Source organism: Abramis brama (assembly GCF_963993115.1).
Source record: "Abramis brama genome assembly, chromosome: 20".
In the NCBI taxonomy this organism is placed as follows: domain Eukaryota; kingdom Metazoa; phylum Chordata; class Actinopteri; order Cypriniformes; family Leuciscidae; genus Abramis; species Abramis brama.
In genome coordinates, this window is record NC_139982.1 from 20,656,552 (window position 1) to 20,680,981 (window position 24,430).

General features: G+C 38.2%; 1 protein-coding gene across 4 annotated transcripts in view; it reads right to left on the reverse strand.

Annotated features, from left to right (window-relative positions):
- The window catches only part of LOC311070342 (transcription initiation factor TFIID subunit 4), a gene marked incomplete at its 5' end in the record, with an annotated part of 34,668 nt that extends 10,256 nt beyond the window's left edge, over positions 1–24,412 (reverse strand). For 2 of the 4 annotated variants that reach the window (XM_084094140.1, XM_084094139.1), the window contains 13 exons: positions 5,570–5,689; positions 10,790–10,846; positions 13,413–13,538; positions 15,416–15,546; positions 17,788–17,957; positions 18,519–18,624; positions 18,757–18,832; positions 19,395–19,580; positions 19,666–19,755; positions 20,445–20,567; positions 20,830–21,006; positions 22,754–22,914; positions 23,191–24,412. In XM_084094140.1, the coding sequence (XP_083950266.1) occupies positions 5,570–5,689; positions 10,790–10,846; positions 13,413–13,538; positions 15,416–15,546; positions 17,788–17,957; positions 18,519–18,624; positions 18,757–18,832; positions 19,395–19,580; positions 19,666–19,755; positions 20,445–20,567; positions 20,830–21,006; positions 22,754–22,914; positions 23,191–24,412 (2,745 nt within the window). The remainder of the gene's footprint in view (positions 1–5,569; positions 5,690–10,789; positions 10,847–13,412; positions 13,539–15,415; positions 15,547–17,787; positions 17,958–18,518; positions 18,625–18,756; positions 18,833–19,394; positions 19,581–19,665; positions 19,756–20,444; positions 20,568–20,829; positions 21,007–22,753; positions 22,915–23,190) is intronic. The other 2 variants (XM_084094142.1, XM_084094141.1) reach the window with 1 other exon arrangement.
- Positions 24,413–24,430: the final 18 nt, after the last annotated feature.

Below are 24,430 nucleotides of genomic sequence, written 5' to 3' on the forward strand. Positions count from 1 at the left end.
GGAGACTGTTAGTCTTCTAAACACCAGTGTGTGTTTGCTCCATGAGACACACACCCTCCACTGCCTCTGTGCCGTGGGCTTCGCCAGAGGCACACATTACCTCCGTTAATGGGTTTCCATTTGAGCAGCAGAAAGGAAGCCAATAACCTATCCACACTAATGGATTAGTCTACATGTAGGCAACCTCTGCAGCTAATCTTGGACCAACTGTTTTCTTTCACAAAATAAAAAGGAACAAATGGATGTCACCATATGTGGGAACAAAAGTAAAAAAAATTGGGGGAAAAAAAGAGGGTAAAAACTCTAATCTCAACAGCTATATCAGGCCAATAAATCCAAAAGAGTCTCCCACTGTTCTGATTTGTGTAACTAAAGCCAACTTTCACAAAACTCTTGCAGTTGGAGGGAACACTCACCAAGTTGTCCTTCCATGGCTACCATGAACCAATAAACTTACAATTTTAATTAGCAAAGATTAACAAGGGAGGTAATTAATTTCTGAGATGGGCATCTTAAAAGCGCCAAAGGCTTGACTTTGTTGACGGAGCCGAATGCTTTTTCATTGATGTGGGCAAAATAGAGGGGCATCATTATAAGCTAGCGAAAAGCATGCACTTGCATTCTAAAAGAGTTGATGGCTGGAAACATTTCTCTTTGGGGTCTATTGTGCTGTTATTGCTGGAACTGAATTTAGAGCACCTTATTCATTTTACCAAATAGCCCACAAAAACTTTATTAGCCATAACAGGTAAAAAAGACAAAAGGGTGCAACGCTAAGAGTGACTACACAAACAAGATGATCACAATCCAAGCAACAAAGAACAGTAAGTAGTAAAAGTACTCTGAGACACGCTGAACATGAACTGGTCATGAAAGCTGAAACATATGGTTGGGCTGCCATTCGGTAATTGCAAAAATGGCAACAAATGATGCTTAAATTGGAGCAAGAACACCACACAAACCCCAGAGCAACGGAAAAAAGGTAATGTTCTGAAGAGCCATGTTTCTTCTTTTCTCCTACATCCAGACAGGTATATGGTTTGATGATACGTTTTAAGCCAAGATAAGGTCAAATGCATTTGTGGTCTCACAAAGTTCACAATCTGAGCATCAGCAAACCCAAACCATCATGTGAAGTTCTCAAACACACAGTAGGAATAGAAAATTCCATCTCCTTCATCCTTCAAGGCACTTTTCTCATGGAGAATGATGCAATATTCCACTCCTCACACATAAAGACTTTTATAACAGTATTCCAAGGAGGACTGAAAATATTCTGGAGGCCCTGCTTTTCATTTGATCATAGCTAAATATTTTGTCAACTCCCTGTACAGACAACAGTAAGTCCATTAAGTGTTACACATTGCTTGTGTCTTTAAGCAAGATTTCTACTACAAAAAATTATAAGTGATTAACGTAAAAAGATTAGCATTGTTTATTTACCGAAATTAATCATATAGCAGTAATGCCCAGATCTACAAATACATATTTCACGCATAAATTAGGGTAATAAAACCACAAAAATATTTGCAACGACATCACTGCAAAATCTGTCTCCAAAAACAAAAACAAAAACAAACATTATTTCTGACTTTAGTTGAATTTTCTGTAACTAGCCCTCCAATTTAAAATCCTTTTCAGTTTGACACTAAGACTTTTCTGGGTCGATCAAATAAACCCAATTTAACCTCCCTTAATATATTGGATGAAAAAATGCTTGTCAAAGCAGGAACTGATCAATACAAAATTAAGAAAAACAGAACACATCACTCTTACAAAGCCCTTACCACTAACAAAGACCTTCCACTTCTTGCAATGATAGCCTGGGGTCAGAAAGAGGCAATTTTTGGCATTATGTTTTTCCGCGCAACCCCTACAAACTGATAACAGACTCTTCATGCTCCTTCTTATCATGTCAAAACACATGCAGATAACCCACAGATAGCGCACACAAGACTCATCACATCACCGTGCATAAAAAAAAAAAAAAACACTGGCGCTCCAATCAACCGGCAAAATCTACCACAGGAAACAAGAGAATCTGTGTGAATTTTATATTAATGATCCAACTTTATACAATGGTAACAAACCACAGAGATAAAGCACAAGGTTAAGGCATGTAGGGGACAGAAAATGGGAGCCTACTGGAAACCTGAAAAAAAAAAAAAAAAAAGATTCTATGGCTTACGACGGCTTGAAATATGGTGCACGAGTCATACAGACAGTTTGTGGGAAGTTTAACAGTGTCAGTGCCCATTATAGAAAACGAGCTCTGGACACCATGCAATCAGGGATGCACTGATATTAAAATTCTATTACTATTTTGTCTAAATACAATTAGAAAACAAAAAATAAAACAAATCAATTGTGAATTCAAGAAAAATTTATATTGATTTAGAAATTTTCTAAAGATTAAAGTCGCAATGAAACGTAAATAACAATAAATCTTTTCTTACGTATTGTGACATACATCTGAACAAAACAAATCAACAAATAAAAAAGTAGGATGGGAATTGGTTCTATCCATTAGTTGCTGATTAAATTGAAGGCAGATCTGAATGCAAGCTTGCAGCTGATTTAAAAAAAAAAAAAAGTTTAAGCTGACTAAATGATTGGAGAAGTCTGGCATACTTCGAGAAATCTGTCATAATTAGAGAACATGTATAGAGAGAGATCTGTCATTACTTCCAGAAACAACAATTTAGGAAGATCAAGAATTACAAGGTCAAAATTGAAAATAATAATTTTGTATATATATATATATAAATTACTGATCTATTGTGCATCCCTATATGCAGTTTGTCTTTGTTGCAGAATAGAAAGTCATACAGGTTTAGAACAACATGAAGCGGAGTAAATGATGACGATGTTATATTTTGAATGAACGGTCCCTTTAATGACACATTCAGAACAACCACACTCTCAGTTCAATGACTGGTAATGTTTAAACTTTAGACCGCTGCTGCAAAAAGCTATGCTTTGGTAGTGCTCATTACTGGCTACACATTTCAATCTGCCTTTGGTATTCCATGTCTGCCCCCACATCCCCCTCCCTCCCCCCATTCAGTCTCTGCCCTCTGGCCGATCTGGCAGAGGGGGAGATTTTAATTGTGGCTATAGAACTCTGCACGGTTCTTTGCCTGTGAGCGAGCCCTCACTTCAGTGAGTGAGAGCTTGCTTTAGTGATATTGGGTCCAGTCCATCCCTTCAGGCTGCTTTTAATGGCCCTCTCCTCTCTTTCATAGCCGGGGCTGAGATTGTTTTCCATGTGATGCCTGTTAATTCTGCTGCAGGGAAGGGCAACCGTATATTCATTCTCCTTTTCTGTACGAGAGATACATTTCTTCTTGCTTTTCGTCTCCATTTTTCCTTCTCACAATACTCGCTTTTCTTGACTTGAACCGAAAGTTAGAGCCATCATGTTACGGAATGCATGCGGGCTGAGAATTTGCTTGTGGTTAGTGGACGCCAAGAATCATGGTGATCTTGAAAAAAATAATAATAGTAGTAATAATATAAGATGTGCACAGACACAATAAGAAAATGTTTGTAGTACTGATCAATGGTGCATTCATATCTTCAATTTGTATTTTTGTTTCAGAGAACAAAGTCATAAAAGGTTTAGAACACAATGAAGGTGTGTAACACTCACTTTTCACAAACCGAACTGAAAGTTAAAGCCAACATGTTACACTTACGAAACTCATGCGGGGCGAGAAGTTGCTCACAGTTAGTTTTGCGTCAAGAATTATGTTGATCTTCAAAAAAAATAAAATAATCGTTCAAGAAGTGCACCAGGTAATATGAAAACATCTTCTCTTCCTCTTTTTCCACATGGACTGTTTCTCAATCTGTCATCCTCTTCATCCCCCTGGCCTCAGGACTGAGATGAACATGTTAATATGGGCTGCCCATGTTAGGACAGCTCAACTCTGAACCCTCATGTGTGATCTGCCCCCAGGCTCAGTCTGGTATGCAGGCCCACAGGAACTCAGCGGCCTTTATTACAGCGTGCCCTAAAACTCGCCCTTCAGAAACGTCCTCATCACCTGCCCTTGTGACTAATCTACCCTCGAGCAGTCCTGCAGGCCTGCCCTCTGGCCTAAATGCTTCATCAACCCAAAGACAGACGGAATAGCAATTAAACAACAAACCGCCTCAAGGGCGTCGAGGCCAGACAAAGGCCAAGAAGAAAACTGCGCCCTTTCCTCAACCGCTGCAAACAAGAACTTGAGTATTTTATCACTATGTCCCCGACAAAGTTCCCCGCAGAACGACACCACAGGAAGCTCGCAGAGAACGAACAGGGAGCAAGGACGAGGTATTTTGCTGTCAGGACACGAGGGTGGGGGAAGAATGAGTGGAGCCATAATGACACGGCTGCCTCTCGCTCAGGGCCATGCTGCCCTTCAGGCACATTGCTGTGATGAAATCTCTGACTGGACCCTTCAGAGCAGGCCCAGCCATGGACCTCTGGGCGAGGACCGACCCCTTTAGAAAAGTCATATTCACTTTGCTCCACACTGAGGCAGTGTGTGCTCGAGTTTCTGCGCACATGTTGGGGGAGGCACTGCCGAAGGCAACGTTGAGTTGAATGTGAAAGACAGAAATGATGGGATGAAAACAAAGAGAGAAGACATCTACTTTCCTTCATTCTGGACGCAAACGCTCTTACCTGTGACACCAAAAAAGGCATCTGGGAAAGCATGAAGTTGTGTAATCAAAGTTTGGTTCTGTTTGCTGATCTGTTTTGGTTATGCTTTATGTGGGTGGATGAAGGTAATCCATAGTGAAAGAGGTCGGCAGTGCATTCATAGAGCAGAAATAATGCTTTTATTTGGTTATTTATGCTCTCCATAAAGGGACATTTAGTGCCCTCCACAGCAGCAGATTGTTCCAGTGCAAGTAAAGAGAAGATCTAAAACATGTGGCGGGTCATTAGAAGGCAGCCCCTACTGTTAATGTTAATAGTGGTAATGATCGTTTATGTGCAATATTGTCTGGCACATCTCTTATTGATAATGTGCCATGGGCTGCAGCATGTGAAGTCACATTATTTACATAGAACTGAAATGACACTTGCATGATTTACTAAATTAGCACAAATAAGCTTTGCCCAAGCAAAAAAGCCAATAAGCATATCTCTGGTTGGGGCATTTATTATGGCCATATATTATAAGCTTGTGAGTGCAACAGTCAGATTCGCAAAGCAAAAATATTTTTGTTTTACCAGTTTTTTGACAATATTACCAGTGCTTTGTAGTTCATTCGCTCAAAAGACATTTAGTAGATAAGAATACAATCTTGTACAATCTTTATTCCATTTCATGTTACTATTTCATGTTTGTAATATGAACCACATAGGCTGGTTAGTTTGGTTTATGGCAAAAGTGTCTGGTCATTGTCAGTCTACATTAAACTTAAATGCTTTTTAAACATTTGCTGGGTTTAAAGAATTGTGAGAGAAACATATTGCATTTCAGGAGCTGACATGCTTTAATCTACTTAGTATTGGCACAAATGAACCTTAGTTTGGAGGTCCAAATAAATAAGGGCCCAAGGGTCTTACCTCTGCACCTGCTGAGGCCCCAGGAGAGTCAAGCTTGCGTTTCTTGCGGGGTCCAATGGCAGCAAGGGCTGTAAGGTTGGCATCCCGCTGTCTCATCTGGGCGAGTTCCTGCTGCTGCATCTGAATGGCAAGAACATTCAATCAATATCAACTGCATGAACGGTATATATCATAACAATTCATGCGAAACAGACAAGCATTGTTTAGGTCTGTGAAAAACAAGTCCCCAAATAAGTATTACTGTGTATCACATTCTTTTACTTGAACTATCATTTTCAAATATTTGTATGCTGTGTATTTTACATTCATTCCAAACTGCCCTGAAGAGCTCTATAGAGCAAATGAAGCTCCGAACATCATGCACAGCTTCAATGCAGCAAATAACTCAGAGCTTTTGCCATATCTGGGTGCTTAATTCAATTTCTTTTCACGAGGGAATGAGAGAGAAAGTGAGTGAGTGTTTGAGAATGAGAGAGCGAGCGATTTTCAAAAAGCACAGCCCGCAGGTAAAGTCATCTCACCCTAGCAGGCAGTGACAGAGCCAGCCATGCCGGGAGGGGTGGATGAGGAGGGGGGGGGCAGCGCGTCCTCTGTTCCCCCGCTCGGAGTGAGTGCTGCTGGGCACAGATTGCAGAGAGAGTCCTCACCTCTCCTCACCCTGACACTCACACCACTGCGGCCATGAACTCGCAAAAAAACACTAGCAGCAAGAACGGTTTTGTGTGTCATCGACAGCCCTATTGGAAAGTGCATTCACTGAGCAGCAGTGGCCACAGGAGTTATGAAGTGAAGTGGGGGAAATGTGGGAACTAAACATTAGAGGTGGGGTACAGGACGGATGACGTTCCAAAAAGAGATTCCCATACCAGGAGGACCTGGAAATGGTTTCATTTTGTTAAGTTAAACCTATAAATAAAAGAAAATTTTAAACTAAAATACTGGGCTGTCAATATCTTAAGAGCTAACTAACTGTGATTAATCTTACAATTTGTGTTACCATTTTGTTTCATAAAATGTCTAATATTCATAATACATATTAAAAAAACTAAAAATTGTATATATGCATGTGTATGTACTAAGTGGGTATATATACGTGTGTGTGTGTGTGTATATATATTTTATATAAAAAAACGCACACACACTTTTTTGTTTTTATTTTAATTTAAAGTGACTTGTATTGTGATATATTAATAATTAAATATATTTGTATATTTTAATTTAATAGGAACAAATTTCTGGTTTTGTTTCAAATGATAAAGGGGTACTTGCCTTTTTGGTGGACCTGTGAGAATACACAAGACTATTCAATATTCCTAAATCAGGCACAGAGTGACTGATTTTCATTGTGTATGTATATTACTTTTAATTGACTGAATTTGTCACTTGTGCTGCTAAAAACAATTTGTTCAAATAATTGCGCAGCCTGCCCCTCCTTTCACAAATACAAACTAAATAACATAATGAAGAGGGAGAAATTGACAAACCGCTAATTCAAGGCAACGTTTACATGCTAATTAAGTCAGGGTTATGCTAATCGGAAGGGAAGTTGTGCACATTGCATGCACACGCATGGATGCCCCGGAGAGAGCGAGCTGACACGTAAACATGCCCAGTGCGACTGCTGCATGTCAGTGATCTGGTGCACTGAACTTTCACCTGATCCTGACAGCTACGGTGAATGTGCCCGAGGACACATAAAAGACGCAGACGGTATGGTGTGTGAATCTATTTGAAGTAATGCGAGGTAAGAAGGCCCTGAATGGACACAATGCAGCCACTCTTGGGGTGTTAAATGGAAGGTTCTAGAAGGACAGGCACTGTTTGGTGTTGCCGCCTGCAGCTAGAGCGCTGACTTGCGTTCATATTCGATTATTTGATGAGGAGTGAAAGGGGAACCTAGTTACGCCATCTGTAATCCAGAGCTCTGTAGCTGCACATAATCACTGTTTAATGACTGACCTCAATCACAAATCCTGCTGCTCAACTTTAACACGGTTGCACTGTGAATACCGATTGAAGATTCTCCAATTACCTCATTAAAATCAAAAGCGCTGCAACACTACGGCTATGTTTCAGAACGGAACAGTAGCATACTGCTTGCTTACTACACAGTATGTACTTTACAGAAATATTTTGTAACATTATAAATGTCTTTACTGCCATTATTGATCAATTTAATCCATCCTTGTAAAAAAAAAAAAAAATCTTACTGACCCCAAAATTTCAAACAGAAATGTATTTAAATATAAAATATATAATAATATTTTTTTTTTTGTTGAAAAATCTACTTTTCTTTTGTATATTTGTTACATTACTTTTAGGTGATGTTGACATGTACTTGCCCAAAAGGCTGAGTTTAGAAACTACTAGTTTTGTTGAAATGCCATTTTCTCTCAATTGCCTTACCTGTCTGTTGGCGAGACAGAGAGACAGGAGGCAGTGAAGAAAGAAATGCTTGTAGTCTATAATCATTTACAAAGGTCAGGCGAGAGAGAAAGGCAGAGACAGTGAGCCTGCCAGCGCTGCTCTCCATCTCTATTGATCCTTATCTGCAGTCCGGCCCACCAGAATGACTCGCCTGAGAGAAACACCTTAATAACAGCACAGGTTGATGCTGAGTGTAGCGGTTCAATTAGGGGCGCTGGATGAAGTCAAGGACATGAGAAAACACAAGCATTCTTGATCCTAATTCCAGCATGATTCTAGGAGTCTTTGATATGCTGAATATCAGCTGCAGTGTTTTTCAGCGAGTGAGTGGCAGTTTTGGGCTCTGGAGGTTTTGAAGGATTTATCACCTTCCAGAACACCTTATTAAGAAGGTGAAGCATGCGGAGTAAACCCTTGATAATGAGCCAACAATCAAAGAAAACAAGACGGCAGAGCAAGTTTCCAAAATCTGTTTTCACATGCCAGTGGCATCAGAATATGTATATAACATGGGCAGTTATGAAAATCTTGGCAGCAAAATTAAGTTGTTGATTGGCTTCAACAACATGATGAATCAGCCAATATAATCAGTGCGGTTAAAAATTATGTATATGTGAAAATATGATCATAGCTGACAACAAACACCTTGAGGAGTGTTTTTAACAATTAAAAAATGTAACAATTTACAATACTAAAACATGTTATAGCTGTATAATTTAAAGCATTTATTGCAAATTAAAGGTTAACAGCATTATTGTTTTTTTATTTTTTGAATGTTTAGTGAAAAAGTATATTTTATTAGTATTACACTTATATATAATAATATAAATATATATACACACATACATATATAGTGTGTGTGAGCACAGTGTATATATAAAACTTAAATTATAATTAAATATTAATTAAAAAAACTATCCAGCTATAACGTAATTTCAATGTAATGTAAATATATTTTTTAATGTTATTTTAATATTGAAAATAATGAAAATTATTATATAATATTATATACACACATACATATACATATATATGTATACGTCCCACTCCAACGTCTTCTTTCAGTAGTAAGTCGAGGTAAGAAATCAGGGGTTCGGAGAAGGGAGGAGGAATCTGTCTAGGCTTTAAGACAGGGCTTCAACAATGATGAGGAGCTGCAATCTTGCTTTGAGGTGAATCATGTAAATAAATATATAGAACTGTATCAGCGTTTCTCTTTAGTCTAGTTAGCTATACTGTGATCTGAAAAAAGAAGATGCAGCAAGACCAAAGAAGCTTCAAGAAGTGCTTCTCTTTCTCCATAACTATATGCCCTCAGGTAAGAAAAACAACAGAGTGCTGAAACAAACAATATATCCACAGCAACAGAGAGACAATGGGCTATGTGGCTCTAGATTTGAATAAAACATGCTTTGAATGATCACTGGGGTTCAGAAAAAATCCTCTTTGACGGATGAGATCCAACAGTAGTTGTCAATACAAACAGAAACATATGGTGACATTGCGACATATGGTATGTAAAAAGCTTATTTACAGAAAGGGAGGGGATATGACAACAGAGACATGTCTTTTTCTAAAAATGGGCCAATTGCTGTATCCAAAATAGTAAGTTCCAGCTTGGCATCCAATGAAAATTACAGCCTGAAAGCTGTTCACAGTGTTAATGAGGAATCTTTTTTTAGTAAGCCGAGTCCAAATGGGGCATTTAATATATATATGGTGTCTGTTTAAAAACATTTTCCGTGAAAGTTCAAGTCATGTGACCGTGGTGTAGTTCTTTAATAGCCTACATTTAGCTTTTGACTCCTACCGATTGCATTTACGCTTTAAATAGAATTTGTTCATTTGCGAAGATTATCATGATGAACAAAATGTAAAATAATCATAAGCCTTTGTTAGTCACAGACGTTATTTTCTGCAATAATCCAAGTCAATGGAAAAATCCTGTTGGGTTTTTTGTCGAGGGAACCAGGGTGATGCTAGCTTTATATATATATATATATATATATATATATATATATATATATATATATATATATATATATATATATATATATATATATATATATATCTACTATATATAGGGATAGCGAAAGATTAGAGCAAAATTTTACCCTTTAAGAGGGTCACCATCTTTAAGACTGAGTTGCTATGTGCATGTAATAGATTTTACAGTGTTAATTTTCTTTAATAGAGTCGTACAGATTCATAACATTATCCATATATCCTCTATTGGGCATTTCATACAAATAATTATCGGCTGATCGGTATCAACCTAATATTTGTGCACCACCAGTCTGTTCCTCACACAAAGCTATTGGTTGACTTCAGAAGACCTGGAATTTAGCACATCATTGTATTATAATATAGAGTATGAACCATTTTTTTATACTTTTATGGTGATTTAGTATCCATATGAAGATTGACAGCACCAGGCCCAATTCGTTCTTACTGCATGGAAAACAGCAACCAGGCCATTCTTCAAAATATCTGCTTTAAGTATTTTTGCTTTCAATGGCATTAAACCTGATGAAAAATTCATAGAACTCAGACATGTCATGCCCCCACAAGCCAAAGATTAGCCCATATTAGACTCATTATGGCAGCGGTGTGACATCTGAGCAAAATGATGACTTCTCCCCCATACTGTAATAAACTTGTTAGGAGACGTATAAGACCATTTGTCTCAATGTCAGACTAAATGATGTCAAAGTCATAGCAATGGCATAATCATGAAAAATGTATGTCGAGCACTTTTATTAGTACTATTAAATAGTCTTCCATAAAGCTCACCTCTTTAGCTTTCTGTTTAAGCCGGGCCTGTTCGGGATCCTCCTGCCTCGAGCGACTCTGCAAGCAAAGAGAAACATTAGAACTAAAATAGACTGGTTTAAATTATATCCAGCATTTATATGAATATTAGAGTAGAAATATCTGTTGAGAAAACAATCAAAAGGTAACAAAGAAACAGTTGTAAAAAAATCTCTAAATTTGTGTTCACACAAAAGAAAAAAGAAAAAAATTGATTTGGAACGAAAGGATTTGAAGTAAATCAAAGGTTTTCCCCCCCTCTGTGAACTAGTCCTTTAACCTGACATTTACCTGAACTTTTGCTGTATATTGAGAAAACATTAATGTCTCCAATTAGGACGTGTCTAATAATTCTACCATGTTGACAAACTGCTGTTACGCAGTGATGTGCATGTAAATGGGTCAAATTTATTCCCAAACAGTACTTAAATGAGACCAACAACAGCAACATAAGAACAATTATCTTCTGGCTGACATCTCAATTAGCCGACTGCATTAATTAGAATAGGGACGGCGCTGCACTGGGAGTTGCTTTGGAGCGGGACATTGTCAGCGTCATCAGCAGCATTTGTCATTTAAGTCAACTAATTACCTCTGCTTTCATGTTGCGATGTCCTTTTCCTGTGGGAAATTGTCACACCCCCACCAAATCTTAAGGAGTGAAACTTCAAGGGAGAGCAATGCATGCTGGGAAGTTGCTACTAGCCGTTTGTTGCTGCTTTGGAATCTATATGTAGTCTCAAGTGTCACCATCACAAATGAAATAGTTAGGAACTGATGTGCGAGTAATATGTATTTCCTGAACAGACCTATTTATAGGAATGGGAATGAATTGTTTTGGTTAACTTAAATCCCAGTAAGAAGATTACATGTTCTGACTAGTTGTACTAGTTGTAGCAGCAACATCTGTGACACGCAGTCGATTACCACAGACAATAATTTTGACTTGTCCCACAAAAACTGAGTTTACATTATCAGCCGCTATTAGATTGTTTTTTTTTTTTTAGGTTAATTTAATGGTATTGATCAATTGATATTTATTTGTTCATGCACGATTACTCCCCTACTTTTACATTTAGATTACCTCTGCCGTCATCTAACACTTAAAGTTAAATACCTAATAATTTAATATCTGTTAAATGTAATAAATCAAATCTTAACATGAATATCCATTTTTCATATTGTTATAATGTTGCAATGCCTCAATTATAGTATCTAGAACAATCATTTAAAAAAAAAAAAAAATGTAGAGAATAGTATAGAATTTTAATATTGGCCATTTATCAGTTATCTGCCATAACATGGAAATAATTATCAGCCTATCATATCAGCCAGAATTTAAAATCGGTAATACAAAATTCCTGAACAGATCTATATACAGGGATGGGAGCTAATTAGTTTTGGTTAACTTAATTGGTTAACTTGTTTCCAACTTTAAAAGTTGGAAACAAACCATTTTTAAAGGAAATGTTCAATACAAATTATATCGGCAGTATCTGATAATTTTGACTTGCCTCAAAATAAAATGCAATTATTAACCAATATGATTTATTTATTTATTTGCCAGCATCAGCTGATATTGGATATTTAATCATTCATGCTAATTTCGTCTACATTTAATTACCTTTGCATCTTTTAACACTCACTTTAATCTTTCAAAGCGCTAATAAATTATTTTATCAAATCTCAACACGAATACCTATTTTTCATTCTGTTCATTAAATTATCATAACTAAAATAATTTGTAGCATCTAAAACTGATTTTATTTTTAAGTGCTTTACAGGTTTTTTTATAATTACATTTTTTATATGCATTTAAATATTTTATATATTTATTTTGACATTTTATTATGTATTTATATTTTTATAATTTACTTAAAATGTACATCATTTTAATACCGTCCCTTTATAAGTTATATAACTTGAAAATGATCAGCTAAGCTTATCTGTACGAGGCAGAATTTCAATATCGGTGCATCCCTGCATTTTAAATATAGAAATTTTATATCGAAAACCCCCCACATAAGTCCATCCCTGCTGATAGCACTTAACTTGTTTAGAACCCAGAAAATTCCTCCTAATCCTTGTGTCTGGCTATATAGCAGTTTTAAAAAGCCATGTAGTCTTGATTAATTTATAAGCAGCGTTCACTTGATTAGTGCCAAAAAGGCAAAGGTAGTGATGCCTTAAGGTTCATCCATTACATATAACATGATTTTTCCCCAACAAACTCTGTGAGTGAGAGTGTCACTTCCTTAGAAAGAAAGCAACTTCAAGGCAAATTTAAAACATCCTCTCTCGCTCCCTAACAGAAGACTCATTCCCTTTCCCCTGATGTACTCCAGTCCAGGCAACAGTACAATCAAATCAACTCGAGACTGGATAAATCCCTCTGGCTTTGCCATTACTGCAATTTGCTACAGTATGAAGCTGCAGAGTGCAATCTTGTGTCTTAATAACACTGTCTTTCCTCTCCGAGGCTTAAAAGCACAACCGGTTTTCTTTTAAACAGTGGCCAACGCGTGTAGGAAAAGCTAGCGTACACTGGCAAGGCGCTGATGGGCAGACTGGCGTCGATGGCCACTCCCGCATCACTCAAACCTACTTTTGCGGCTTTCATTAGTAGCTCCCGTTCCTCGTCATCTTTCCTCTGCTTCTCGATCTTCTCCAGCTGCTCAAAGAACTTCAGCTGGGTCCGCACATCCGACGCCTGATCGTACAGCTCCTCATCCTGGGGAAACAAAAAAACAAAACTCCTCATCAACAAGTTCATCACCTTTACATTGTTATAAGAGTGAACAAACTTTTCCACAGCTTGCCAAAAGTTTCATTGTTTTCCCTTTCGTACATAAATGAAAGTGAAGTTAGTAGGTCACCCAGAGCTAATGGGATAATTGTGCGTTTCGCAGTGTTTCTGCAAGGCAACCCCGACTCTCTTTCCTGCGATAGTTGCTCTAGCGTTGCAGGTAAAAGAGCTGCGTGAGGCGCAGTGGAGGACCAAAGCAGAGCGACACACACACGCAGGAACCCTCACATTTTTGTGCACATCTGAGGCTACAGCCTATTAGCAGCGGGAACGGCACTGCTCTTCTCATCTCTTCTTGCACGCTTTCTTTTGCGCTGAGGCTGTGCCTCACTCGCAGGGCCAACTTATCCAGTCTCCATTCAAGTCTGGCTTGTTTTTCGCTGATGTCAACAGGCTGACTTCATACAGCCGTGCCAGTTACTCATTTCGAACAGTTTGTTTCAAAATCAGAACGGGACAAATCACAACATGACACCATATCCTCTTTGCGACATTCTTTTTCTACTTAGTACAAAGTTAAAGTCTAGATTTTCACTTTTTATTCTTCAAGCTGCATTACATTCAATCTTCTATGATAACAAGGTTAACAAAACTACCATATATTAAGATATAATAGTAATAATAATAATAATAATAATAATAATAATAATAATGAATAAAAAAATTAGGGCTGTCAATAGATTTAATTTTTTTATTGCGATTAATGACACTTATCGTGAAATTAAGCATACACCATTTATCTTGTTTAACACGTTCATTTTGTCATCATCTGCTATATCCAGCAAAGTGAACCATCAGATTTAAGGGTGAATCACATAAAACTGTATTTTCTGCAAGATTTTTTCCACCCAGCCACCTTCGCTTTGATTTTTTTATAGTAATAAAAATAATTTTGCTTAGTTAGAGAACAAGACACTACAATTAAATTAAAACCTGAATGTGTCTGCTCAATTTAGCATGAGCTGAATGAGAGACACAGCACAGAGAAGCAGCAGGAGTCAGATTTCATTCATCACGAGAGTGAGGAGCTGACTGACAAGACATGGCGGAAGAATTGGTTTCAAAGTAAAATGTAAAAGCGCCTATTTGGCAATATTTTGGCTTTAAACCCAATGCTAATAGGGAACCTGCAAAGGGTTAGTAGTGTTTTTCTAGCTGTTGTGTTTTTCATTAAGAATAATAATGAACCCACCATTCAAGCAACTGCCGCTAAATCGAAAGCAAAAGTAAAATGAAATGTAAAATAACGATGCACATTTTTTACTTTCGCTTTTACTTTGAATTAGTGATTTAAAAGTGAGGTCCAAAAGTTGTGTTTTATATATATATATATATATATTAGTGCCTAATAAACTAAAAGAGGTTGTACTGTACCAACTGGGGGACTAAATGCTGTTAGGTGGAACAAACTGTAACTTGCACTACTGTCTGTTTTTTTGTTGCTTTTTCCTGTCGTACCAAACTCGTATTGAACCATGACCCGAAAATCGAGGGACCTCTGTGTACCGTTACACCCCTAATATAAGTGTATACGTGTATATATACTGTATATATTAATAAAATGGTTGGTACTTTTTACATGATTCAATCATCACAGGCAGAAGTTTTCATATATAAATTGTCTAGTGTAGTCTACTTTTACTAGTGTATCTAGACTCATGATCAAAACTCTGGTTAGGGTTAACATTAAGAGTTACATTTTCAGCATGAAGGACATATAATGAGAAATGTTCGGCGGGAAAAGTCAGTTTGTGGTTTCTCTTTGAAGTTTTGGAGTGAGTGGTTCAGGTATTGGTTCTTACTTTGCAGGAGTCGGCACGGTGTTGCGCAACGGCCGAGACTTTCTCCAGCATGGAGCGCAGCCTGGACTGAGTGGCGTGAGAAATGAGAGTGACCGTCTCCATTGACACCTCTGTCACGCCGAACTTCTTGGCTGAAACGATACAAAGTTTGGTGTTAAAGTTGCTCGAGAAGGTAGAGCAAAAGTGAAGAAAAGCGATTCTTTGGGCCTGGAGCGTTAAACCAATTAAAAGACAAGTATTATTATTTTCCCTTCTCAAACCTGCCTCGTGATATGACCTAATTTAACTGGTAAACACTTCACTGCCACACTTAGCATCTGTCACACCCACACACTCACTTCACATCATATCCAGCAGGTGGCGCAATGCACCTCCTCCCCGTTCCCTCCTCCAGCCATCAAGCTGAAATCATCACACACACACACACACACACACACACACACGCATAACTCCCCCGGAGGAAGATTTACATTTTTAACACACTCCACCCCCTGGCGACAGCATAACAACCACAGCCGGGCTCCATGTAATAGCACATATCCGCGGGCACTCATTGGTATGCACTGTGTGCTAAATCAAGCGCACGGGGGTAGAGAGAGTTTGCTTAAATACAATAATGGAGGGTGCTTTTTTGGATAAAAGGGAGCCAGAGACCTTCCTCATCTCTACATGACAGTCTCCTGTTTCTTCGTGCTCTTAAGGATATCTTTAAGTGATCTATGTGAAGGTTAAATAATAATTATTGATGAGACATTATTGATGGTTGAACTTGATTATAGACCCTTTTTGGTGTTGATATACACATTTTCCCCCATTTAATTATTCTAGTATGTTGATTTGCTGCTCAAGAAACATTTCTTATTATCAATATTAAAAACAGTTGTGCTGCTTTATATAGGGATGTTAAAATGAACAGCATTTATTTTAAAAATAAATTATTTGTAACATTATAAAAGTCTTTACTGTCAAAAAATGATCAACCTAGAAGGCCTCAGCATCACCTTGCATCACCACAGCATAACAACATGGCTGCGGGTATTATGGGGGAAAGCATGCTCAAATTCTCTTTGCAAAATTCTGAATAATCTACAGGTAAGTAGATTTGAATCCATCTAGTGTTTGAAATTTGCATTGTTCGTTTAGGCAGGGACTTTCGGAGTGTGCATTCAAGTGACCTTGTCAGGGAAGAGGCCCGAGGCAACCTCACATTTCAGCACACAGCAAACTAACAGAGAGCCATCAGAAGACGGCCTATAAAGTATTCATCTACAGCCCGGGGACGCCTCAAGCTCGGACACGGGGCACTCATTAGACCGACTTAGCAAGTGAGTGACCAGTGGAAGTGCACTAGAAAGTGCACTAGTCTTAGGCGAAGATCAAGGAGAGGGGATTGGAAGAGTACTAATCATTGGATCTCTACTTTTTAAGTCTAAGGTGGGTCACAGTGACTAAATACTCAACTAGCAGCGTTATTACTGTTAATAAACTACTCAAACTATTAAAAATTAATTCTCGTTAACTGAAATAAAGCTGAAATAAAATTTGAATGTTAGATGAAAAATAAAAGCCTTGGCAACAAACATAAAATAAGTTTAAGGTGAAATTAAAAACAAATTAAAAGTAAATAGAAATGTATTTAAAAAAACAAAGTATTAAAAAGGACAAACACATAACAAATAAAAACTGAAAATATAAAAATAAAGGTGAATTCAAAATACAAATGAATACTATAATAGAATACAAACCTAATCTAGATTTTCCATTAATTATATAATATATTACAGTTACCACAAACTTTATCTACATTTTCTGTTTTGTCATATATAAATGTGTATATAAATGTGTATGAAGTAATTATCAATAATAGTGTGTACATATATATACACACACACACACACAAACTTTTTTGCTAGAACGCACTCATTTTTTGCTTTAACACTCATTACTCTAGTTATTTGATTTTGAAATTATAAAATAAAACTGTGCAAATCCCTTCTATTCATATGCCTGACTGTTAATCTGGCCCAAAATTATTAGCAATGCAGTTTTTCTCTATGGTATTTAAATCAAGGAGCCGAATCATAAAGCTTTGAAAAGAGTGACACATCTTTCCTGTCTCATTGGGCCAGCTTTCATCAGCTTTTTGTTTAAATCCATTCATAATCCCACACCCATTTAAAGATCCGCCCTCAAACAACGTCAGTCAACACTGATACAGTAATTAGACAGAATATTAACTGCCCACACAGTGGCGGTACAGCCTAAACCTCTTTATGACTGTAAACCTGCCAGGAGAAACTGATCCTGACAAGCACATTGCCAGACTGCCGCTCCAGTACATGAGAGTATTGTGGTGGTGAGCTATTTTGTACCAGTCTCCAGGAGACGTTTGTGGAGCAGGCTGGCAGGAAGGAAGGCCTCGTCCTTACAGGAACGGATCTGGGTGCCCACCAGCTCCGAACCCGTGGCCAAGATACGGGCGTTCTCCTCGTTCAGGTTCACACCAGCCATGGATGCCACGTCATTGATGTCATCATCATCCCTGCAGACACAAATGGAGGAGAAACAAGAGATTTACCATGCATGAAACAGGTATATTATGATGTATACATATAAAACTATATATTCAAATATTTTATATTATACAAAACATTTTTAACAAAATATGTTACATGTATTATATATACAGTCCATTACTGTGAAAGAACTTAAAAAATAAAATAAAATGGGTTTTATATTTTTAAATTAAAATAAAAAATTAATCACATCTTGTGCTTGGATAAAATCTGACTTTTGTAATTAGTAATTTACATTGTCTGTGTCACACTTTTTTATATTTATGCATTAAATGTATAAATTAAGCTGCTTTATATATATTTATATATGTAAGCAAATCTTGTGGAATGAGTTTGACACCAAACGCATTTCAAAGCTTTACTGAATCTTTTTTAAATTATTCTATTTTCTTTACAATAATATATAGTCATGAACATGACCATTCCATCACACCCATTTTTACATTCTCAAATTATGTCTGCACCCATTGAAATAACTAACAATTCTAGAGAAATGCTGCCTCCTACTGGACTCTTAGAAAACCTACCTGAAAGTCCCACCCCCAGGGTCATTTAGCTTCTGTTTCTGATTGGCTGATGCTTGAAAAGCCACACTCATGGGGTTCCTCACTTGCAAGTGTGTCCCAACAGCACCTGCAATAAAACTTGTAATTATTCTGGGGTATTTCTTTTAGACTCTTGCATGAAAAAGGAATACTTAAGCCTCAATCACTTTCCTTTGGTGTGTTTAAAATGGTCTCTAAGCTCATTAAGTCTCTAGCTTACCTTGAGTACGAACCGTCTGTGTAATCACCACCGGCATCCGTGTCGGAGTAGCCTGAAGCCCGGGCCTCTTAACAGCCTGAACAGAACAAAACCACAGAGGAAATGAACATTTTTAGACAAGTGCTGGATGATATAGCAAAAAAAAAAAAAAAAAGAAGACATTTGTAAGGCTTCAGAAGATATTCAATAAGTCACTATATTAATATATTACTTAAGTTTTTTTTATTACATAAAGCATCATTTCAACAAAACAGCCTTAACCAATTAGATTCAAAATGTTTAATGCAATAATAATAAAAATGTTTATCACATGGACAAAAATATTTATTTATATGCATTAATACTACTTTTTAGGCTAATGTATAAAAAAGCCATGTTGCAGCTTCTGTGAACGAGTTATGAATCAATTAAAAACTTATTTTTTGCAACTCAAGTTTGAATCAGAGATGCTATTATCCGTCTTACCGAGGCTAAGATCATAGAATTAATTTAATAACATAGCAAAATAAAAAAAGTGCATTAAAATTATCAATTTTCACATTGTAAATGTTACGAATATTCAATGGGTTAAGTGTTATGGACATGAATATTCAATATATTGACCAGCCCTACAATAGCCCATAGGAAAGCACGAGTACCATGGTGGTAGTGGGAGTCATGGCAGCAGCCGGCCGGATGGTAGATATGGTGGTGGGTAGTGTGCTCGGCGCTGGAGCTTTAATGGTGTTCACCGTCAGTGGGGTGGACGTAGTCGAGGCCTGAGACAGCTGAGTTAAAGACTGCTGGGAGTTCAGAAGTGTCAGACGCAGAGCAGGCAGGCTTTTCTGTACAAAGAGAAGGGGGAACAGATTTAGTGTCATTAAGAACAATAAGTGCAACTGCTTTATAATGGAAAATAATGAGTCCTACCTTCAGAAAAGGGATCAGGTATGGTTGAGGAGATGATTTCAACTCTGTCTGCAGGCGATTTGTAAACTCCTCAGGCTCAATTTTTGCATCCTTTGCAGATTTTAGAAGGCAAAATGCATATCAGTTCAAATGTGCAAATTTGAAAAGATTTGCTCTTGTTTTACATGTAGTTCTACAATAAGTTATACAAATAATTTGCTACAAAGTTAGGAATTCACTCTTAACAGTTTGTTGGAAATGGGTGCCAATAGGTGTGAATTCATAGTAGTATAGCAAAATATTTGTAGAAAAAAGAAAAGAAAAAAAAAGTGTGAATATTGGCAGGGCAAATAAAAAATATGCCAAATTTACACTGTGAAGGTGGCAAAGAAGTGCTTCAGCAGTTGCATTTAATGTCTTTACACAGACTGTTTAATGCTGCTCAGAGGTGCTTAAATGCAATTACAACTGTGTACTTTGACAGGCATAATGTAGTCAAGCTTTTATGCGACCTTATGTCTTTACACTAAATTTTGAGCAAGCACAAATCAGCCTTAACATGGCTGTGTAAAGAGACCTTTACTGGCCTGTCTGAGCAGGGGAAAAAAATCATATTTTTCAGCCCTGCAAATGCTGACATCTACAGTTTAGCATGAGAAAAGCACAAGATGAAATACTATCACTTGAAAAAAAAAGTGAAACAATAATAAAGTGGTCCAATCAAAACACTGCCAGTCTGCCACTAAAGATGCAGAAATGACACACACACACATTTAAACACTGAAATGGCTAAAACTTACCAGCAGATCCTGCACTAGTGCCTTCACATTCCTAGATGTTTCCGGGGAGGGGGAATTATGGGACGCCAGTTTGATGAGCGTTGCTAGGAAGTTCTTGCACTTCTTTACATTCTCTTGCATTTCCTGAAATGAAAATTCTGGTATTTTACAAAAAATAATGAACTAGAATCCACATCCACCAATAGTCAGACTTCACTTGTTTAAACTGGTCTAAACGGTGCTCTATGCATCTTTTTATTGATTGTCTGTTTTTAATGTCTTTTATATATTTCTCTTTTATATTTCAGATGTAAAGCAGCTTGATGAAGCTTGCTCTGGAAAGGTGCTATAGAAACAAAAATGACTTGCTACATGACGAATGAAGAGAGTTTAATTTGAACAGTACCTGAGAGAGGACAGGTGCTCTGTTAGCTGGGGCAGCGGCAGAGGTCGTGCTGGGACTCTGAGGGGTCACAGAGGGTTTGAGGACTGTCTGTGGTGCAGGCTGAACACGGGCTCCTGCTGTAATGACTGTGGTGGTGGGCTTCTGAGCTGAGGTAATCGTTACCACTGCTGTCTTCTGCTACGGAAATAAAAAATAATCTTACCTCTACAGTGCCATGACAGAAGAAACATTTTACCTGAGCTTCCAATTTGAATGGAAAGTGGTGCAATAAGACAAGGTATCATGAACTAATATAAAACATTTTCAAGGAATAATTCACCCAGAAACAACGTATTTTCTCAACTTTACATTGTTCCAAACACGCATGTCATTTTTTCAACAAAACCGACAAATATAATTTTTCCTCATACATATTTGCCATTCAATGAAAGTTCTTAGTTTACCACTGGCTGTCAAACTTCAAAAAGGACAAAAACACCAAAAAACTAAACAAAAAGTACCTATACTCCTCAAGCGCTAGATATCAAATCTAAAGCCACTCTATAGCTTTGTATGATAAACAGATCAAATCCAAGTATGGCACATATGATGTTATGATGTTTGGTTTTGAACCACTGGATAAATAACAGTGTTTATTATTAATAACCTTTAATTGGTGTCATAATTGATTTGTGAGCTCCAGCCAATCTAAAATTATCTGTGATTTTTTTTTTCTTCATACAAAGCTTCAATACGGCTTCAGAAGTCACATGGACGACATATATGGTGCTATTTATCCTTTTGTAAGACTTTTCAGATAATATTTTCCCTACAACAGTTTGTGTGCCAAAAAGAAAAGAAAAAGTATGCCAGTTTGGAACAGAAAAATCACAAAAGTAGATGTTATGCAGAAAGAAAGCCTCATTTTCAATTCACTTTTATTGTAATTGGAAGAAAGATGCAATGGATATGAATGATGATGGAGACTTCAATCTGCCTGAAATGTAAATCTTTTATGCATTGGGAACAACATGAGGGTGAACTATCCCACTGAACTATATGTATGAACAGTCAATTAGCTCTATAGATTCATTTATGTGCAATTTTAGCAACTTCGGTCACATTTACCGTTGTTCTGCAAATTCTCATGGGCGAAATCCAGTCATTTCAATAAGATCCACGCGAAAATCCATGTGACAATTTTGCACAAGGTCAAAAGATTTCCCCACTCAGATTTCACAACTGTTTCAAATTTGTTGACCAACAAAAAAGCTTGGTTACATTTTATTTTAAAGGGTTAGTTCACCCACACGTTTATTACTCACCCTCAAATGTCGTTCCCGTAAGACTTTTGTTCCTCTTCGGAACAAAAATGAAGATCTTTTTGGTGAAATCTGAGAGCTCTCTGTCCCTCCATTGACATCACGGTCATCAAGTGAACATGCTTGAGCTTCCGTTTACCACAACTGATGTGTGAGTGATGAATGTTTGCATGTGATGTAAATAAAAGCCTTTTTGGAAATTATTTTTACGATCTCTTGATAAACTTTTTGAAGTGTCAAAGTGGTAGATGCGTAGCGGTCAATGGGACAGAGAGCTCTCAGATTTCATCAAAAAGATCTTCATTTGCGTTTCGAAGATGAACGAAGGTCTTACGGGTTTGGAACAACATGAGGGTGATTGTTGTTAATCACAGAACAACATTGTTGTCATTAATTGTTGTTAATTAATGACAGAATTTTAATTTTTGGGTGAACTATCCCTTTAAGGTGTCTTTGTTACAGTATAACAACACTGACGTGAGCTGTGCTTCATACATCGCTACATTATTGGCAATTAGCCTTTTTTGCCCATGAGATTTTGCTAATGTGATCTTTAAATTAATACATAAATCATATGCAAATATTATTCATGTGATATCCAACAAGAGATGTCTTGCTCATACCTGGGCAACAGGTGTGGTGACTCTGAAAGCTGCTCCAGCAGTGGGTGTAGCAGGTCTCGGTGACATGGTGCCTTTATTTTGGTTCTGAGCTTTGGCCTGGGCCAGGACCTGCTGAGGAACCAACGCCAGCTGACCGGCCTCCGTACGTACCAGCACCATACCTTCAGAAGAACACAGAGAAAACTGTGTAAACGAGTCATATAGAAGCAATAACAATGAAATTCAATGACGTCCGATGTTGTTTTGTTTTGGACCCCATTTACTTTCATTATGTGCAAAAAAAAGTCTTAAAAATATCTTTATGTCCCACAGAAGTAAGGATGTCATGCAAGTTTGTCAAATGGCATTAGAGCGATTAAATGATAAAATGTCCATTTTTGGGTGAATCATTCCTTTAAACCATTTTTTTCGCAGCTGGACTATTCCCGAGCTATTACCTGGTGGTATGGTGAATCCTGGTGGTAACTGAATAGTAGTTTGTTGTTGGGGTCTGACAATCAGCTGGGTCGTAGGTGCCCCTGGTCGCTGCTGGGCCACCGCGGTCGCCGTCACTTGAGTGGGCGTACCAGGTCTCAACAGGGTCGTGTGCTGTCCTACGAGAGTGGTTGTTGCCGGCTTTGCGAGGACAGAAGGGGTGCTTACCACAGGAAGTGAGGTCACCACTGGACTTGAGGACACAATAATTTGAGTGGGCGTGCTGGGGTGCAACCCTACAGGAGCCCCGGGGAGCTGGTTCGGGACGATGGCTTTAATCTGGTTTTGAGGGTCAGATTTGGGCTCTGTGTTTGTGAATGCCACAGAGGTGGAGACAAGACCAGTGCCCTGCATGGGCAATCCTGAGACTTTAGGGTCACCTCCGTTGTGTACGACACTTGTGATGGTGTTAGGAGGCCTGTGCAGTGCTATGGTGGGGTTTGCTTGACTATCTAGTGACACATTCGCATGTGGCAGTGTGCTGTTGGGCTGAGCGGACACAAAAGCAGTATTTGTACTAGTAGGAGCAGACATGTTGCTTTTACCAGTACCTACACCTGCACCAATGTCAATACCGTTTACAGAAGCAGGCGCGGAAGCGATAACAGAAGAGTTTAACGTGCCACTGCTTCCGTTCACAGTCTGTATTCTGGCGGGAACCGTCCGGACAGCAGACGCAATGTGATTTGTATTGGAATGAGAGTCTGTTGGTGCTGCGTCACTTGAACAAGTTGATGGGTCTGATGAATGATATTGCACCCGGTTCGTTGCTGTAACTAAATTCGCAGAAGTACTGGGCAGGTTCGAGGTGGAGGGGACAGAGCTGGACGCCGGTATCCTGTCCGGACCGTTTTCTTGAGAGTTTCCCTCCTGGTTTCGCTGTGGCTGCCGCTGCTGCTCCAGTGTTGTTTCTACTTGGGCGGGCAGTAATTTCCCCAAGTGTGGATTTAGCGCGTTTGAGGGTCTCCTGATGTCGCCTTGAGGACCCACCGCCTTGTTTTGTCCACCCAACTGCGATTCTAACGAGCCTACGAGGTCACTGACGGCTTTTTCGTCCACTTCGGAGTACAGCATATCTTCCAGTGGATCGGGGACACCCGCCATCTTTGAGAGACGCTTGAGAAATGCGCACGGCGCGTGCGTTGTTTTGCTGCTGAGGCATTGTGGGAAACGTAATGACATCATGGACAAGGTTTGCAGCTG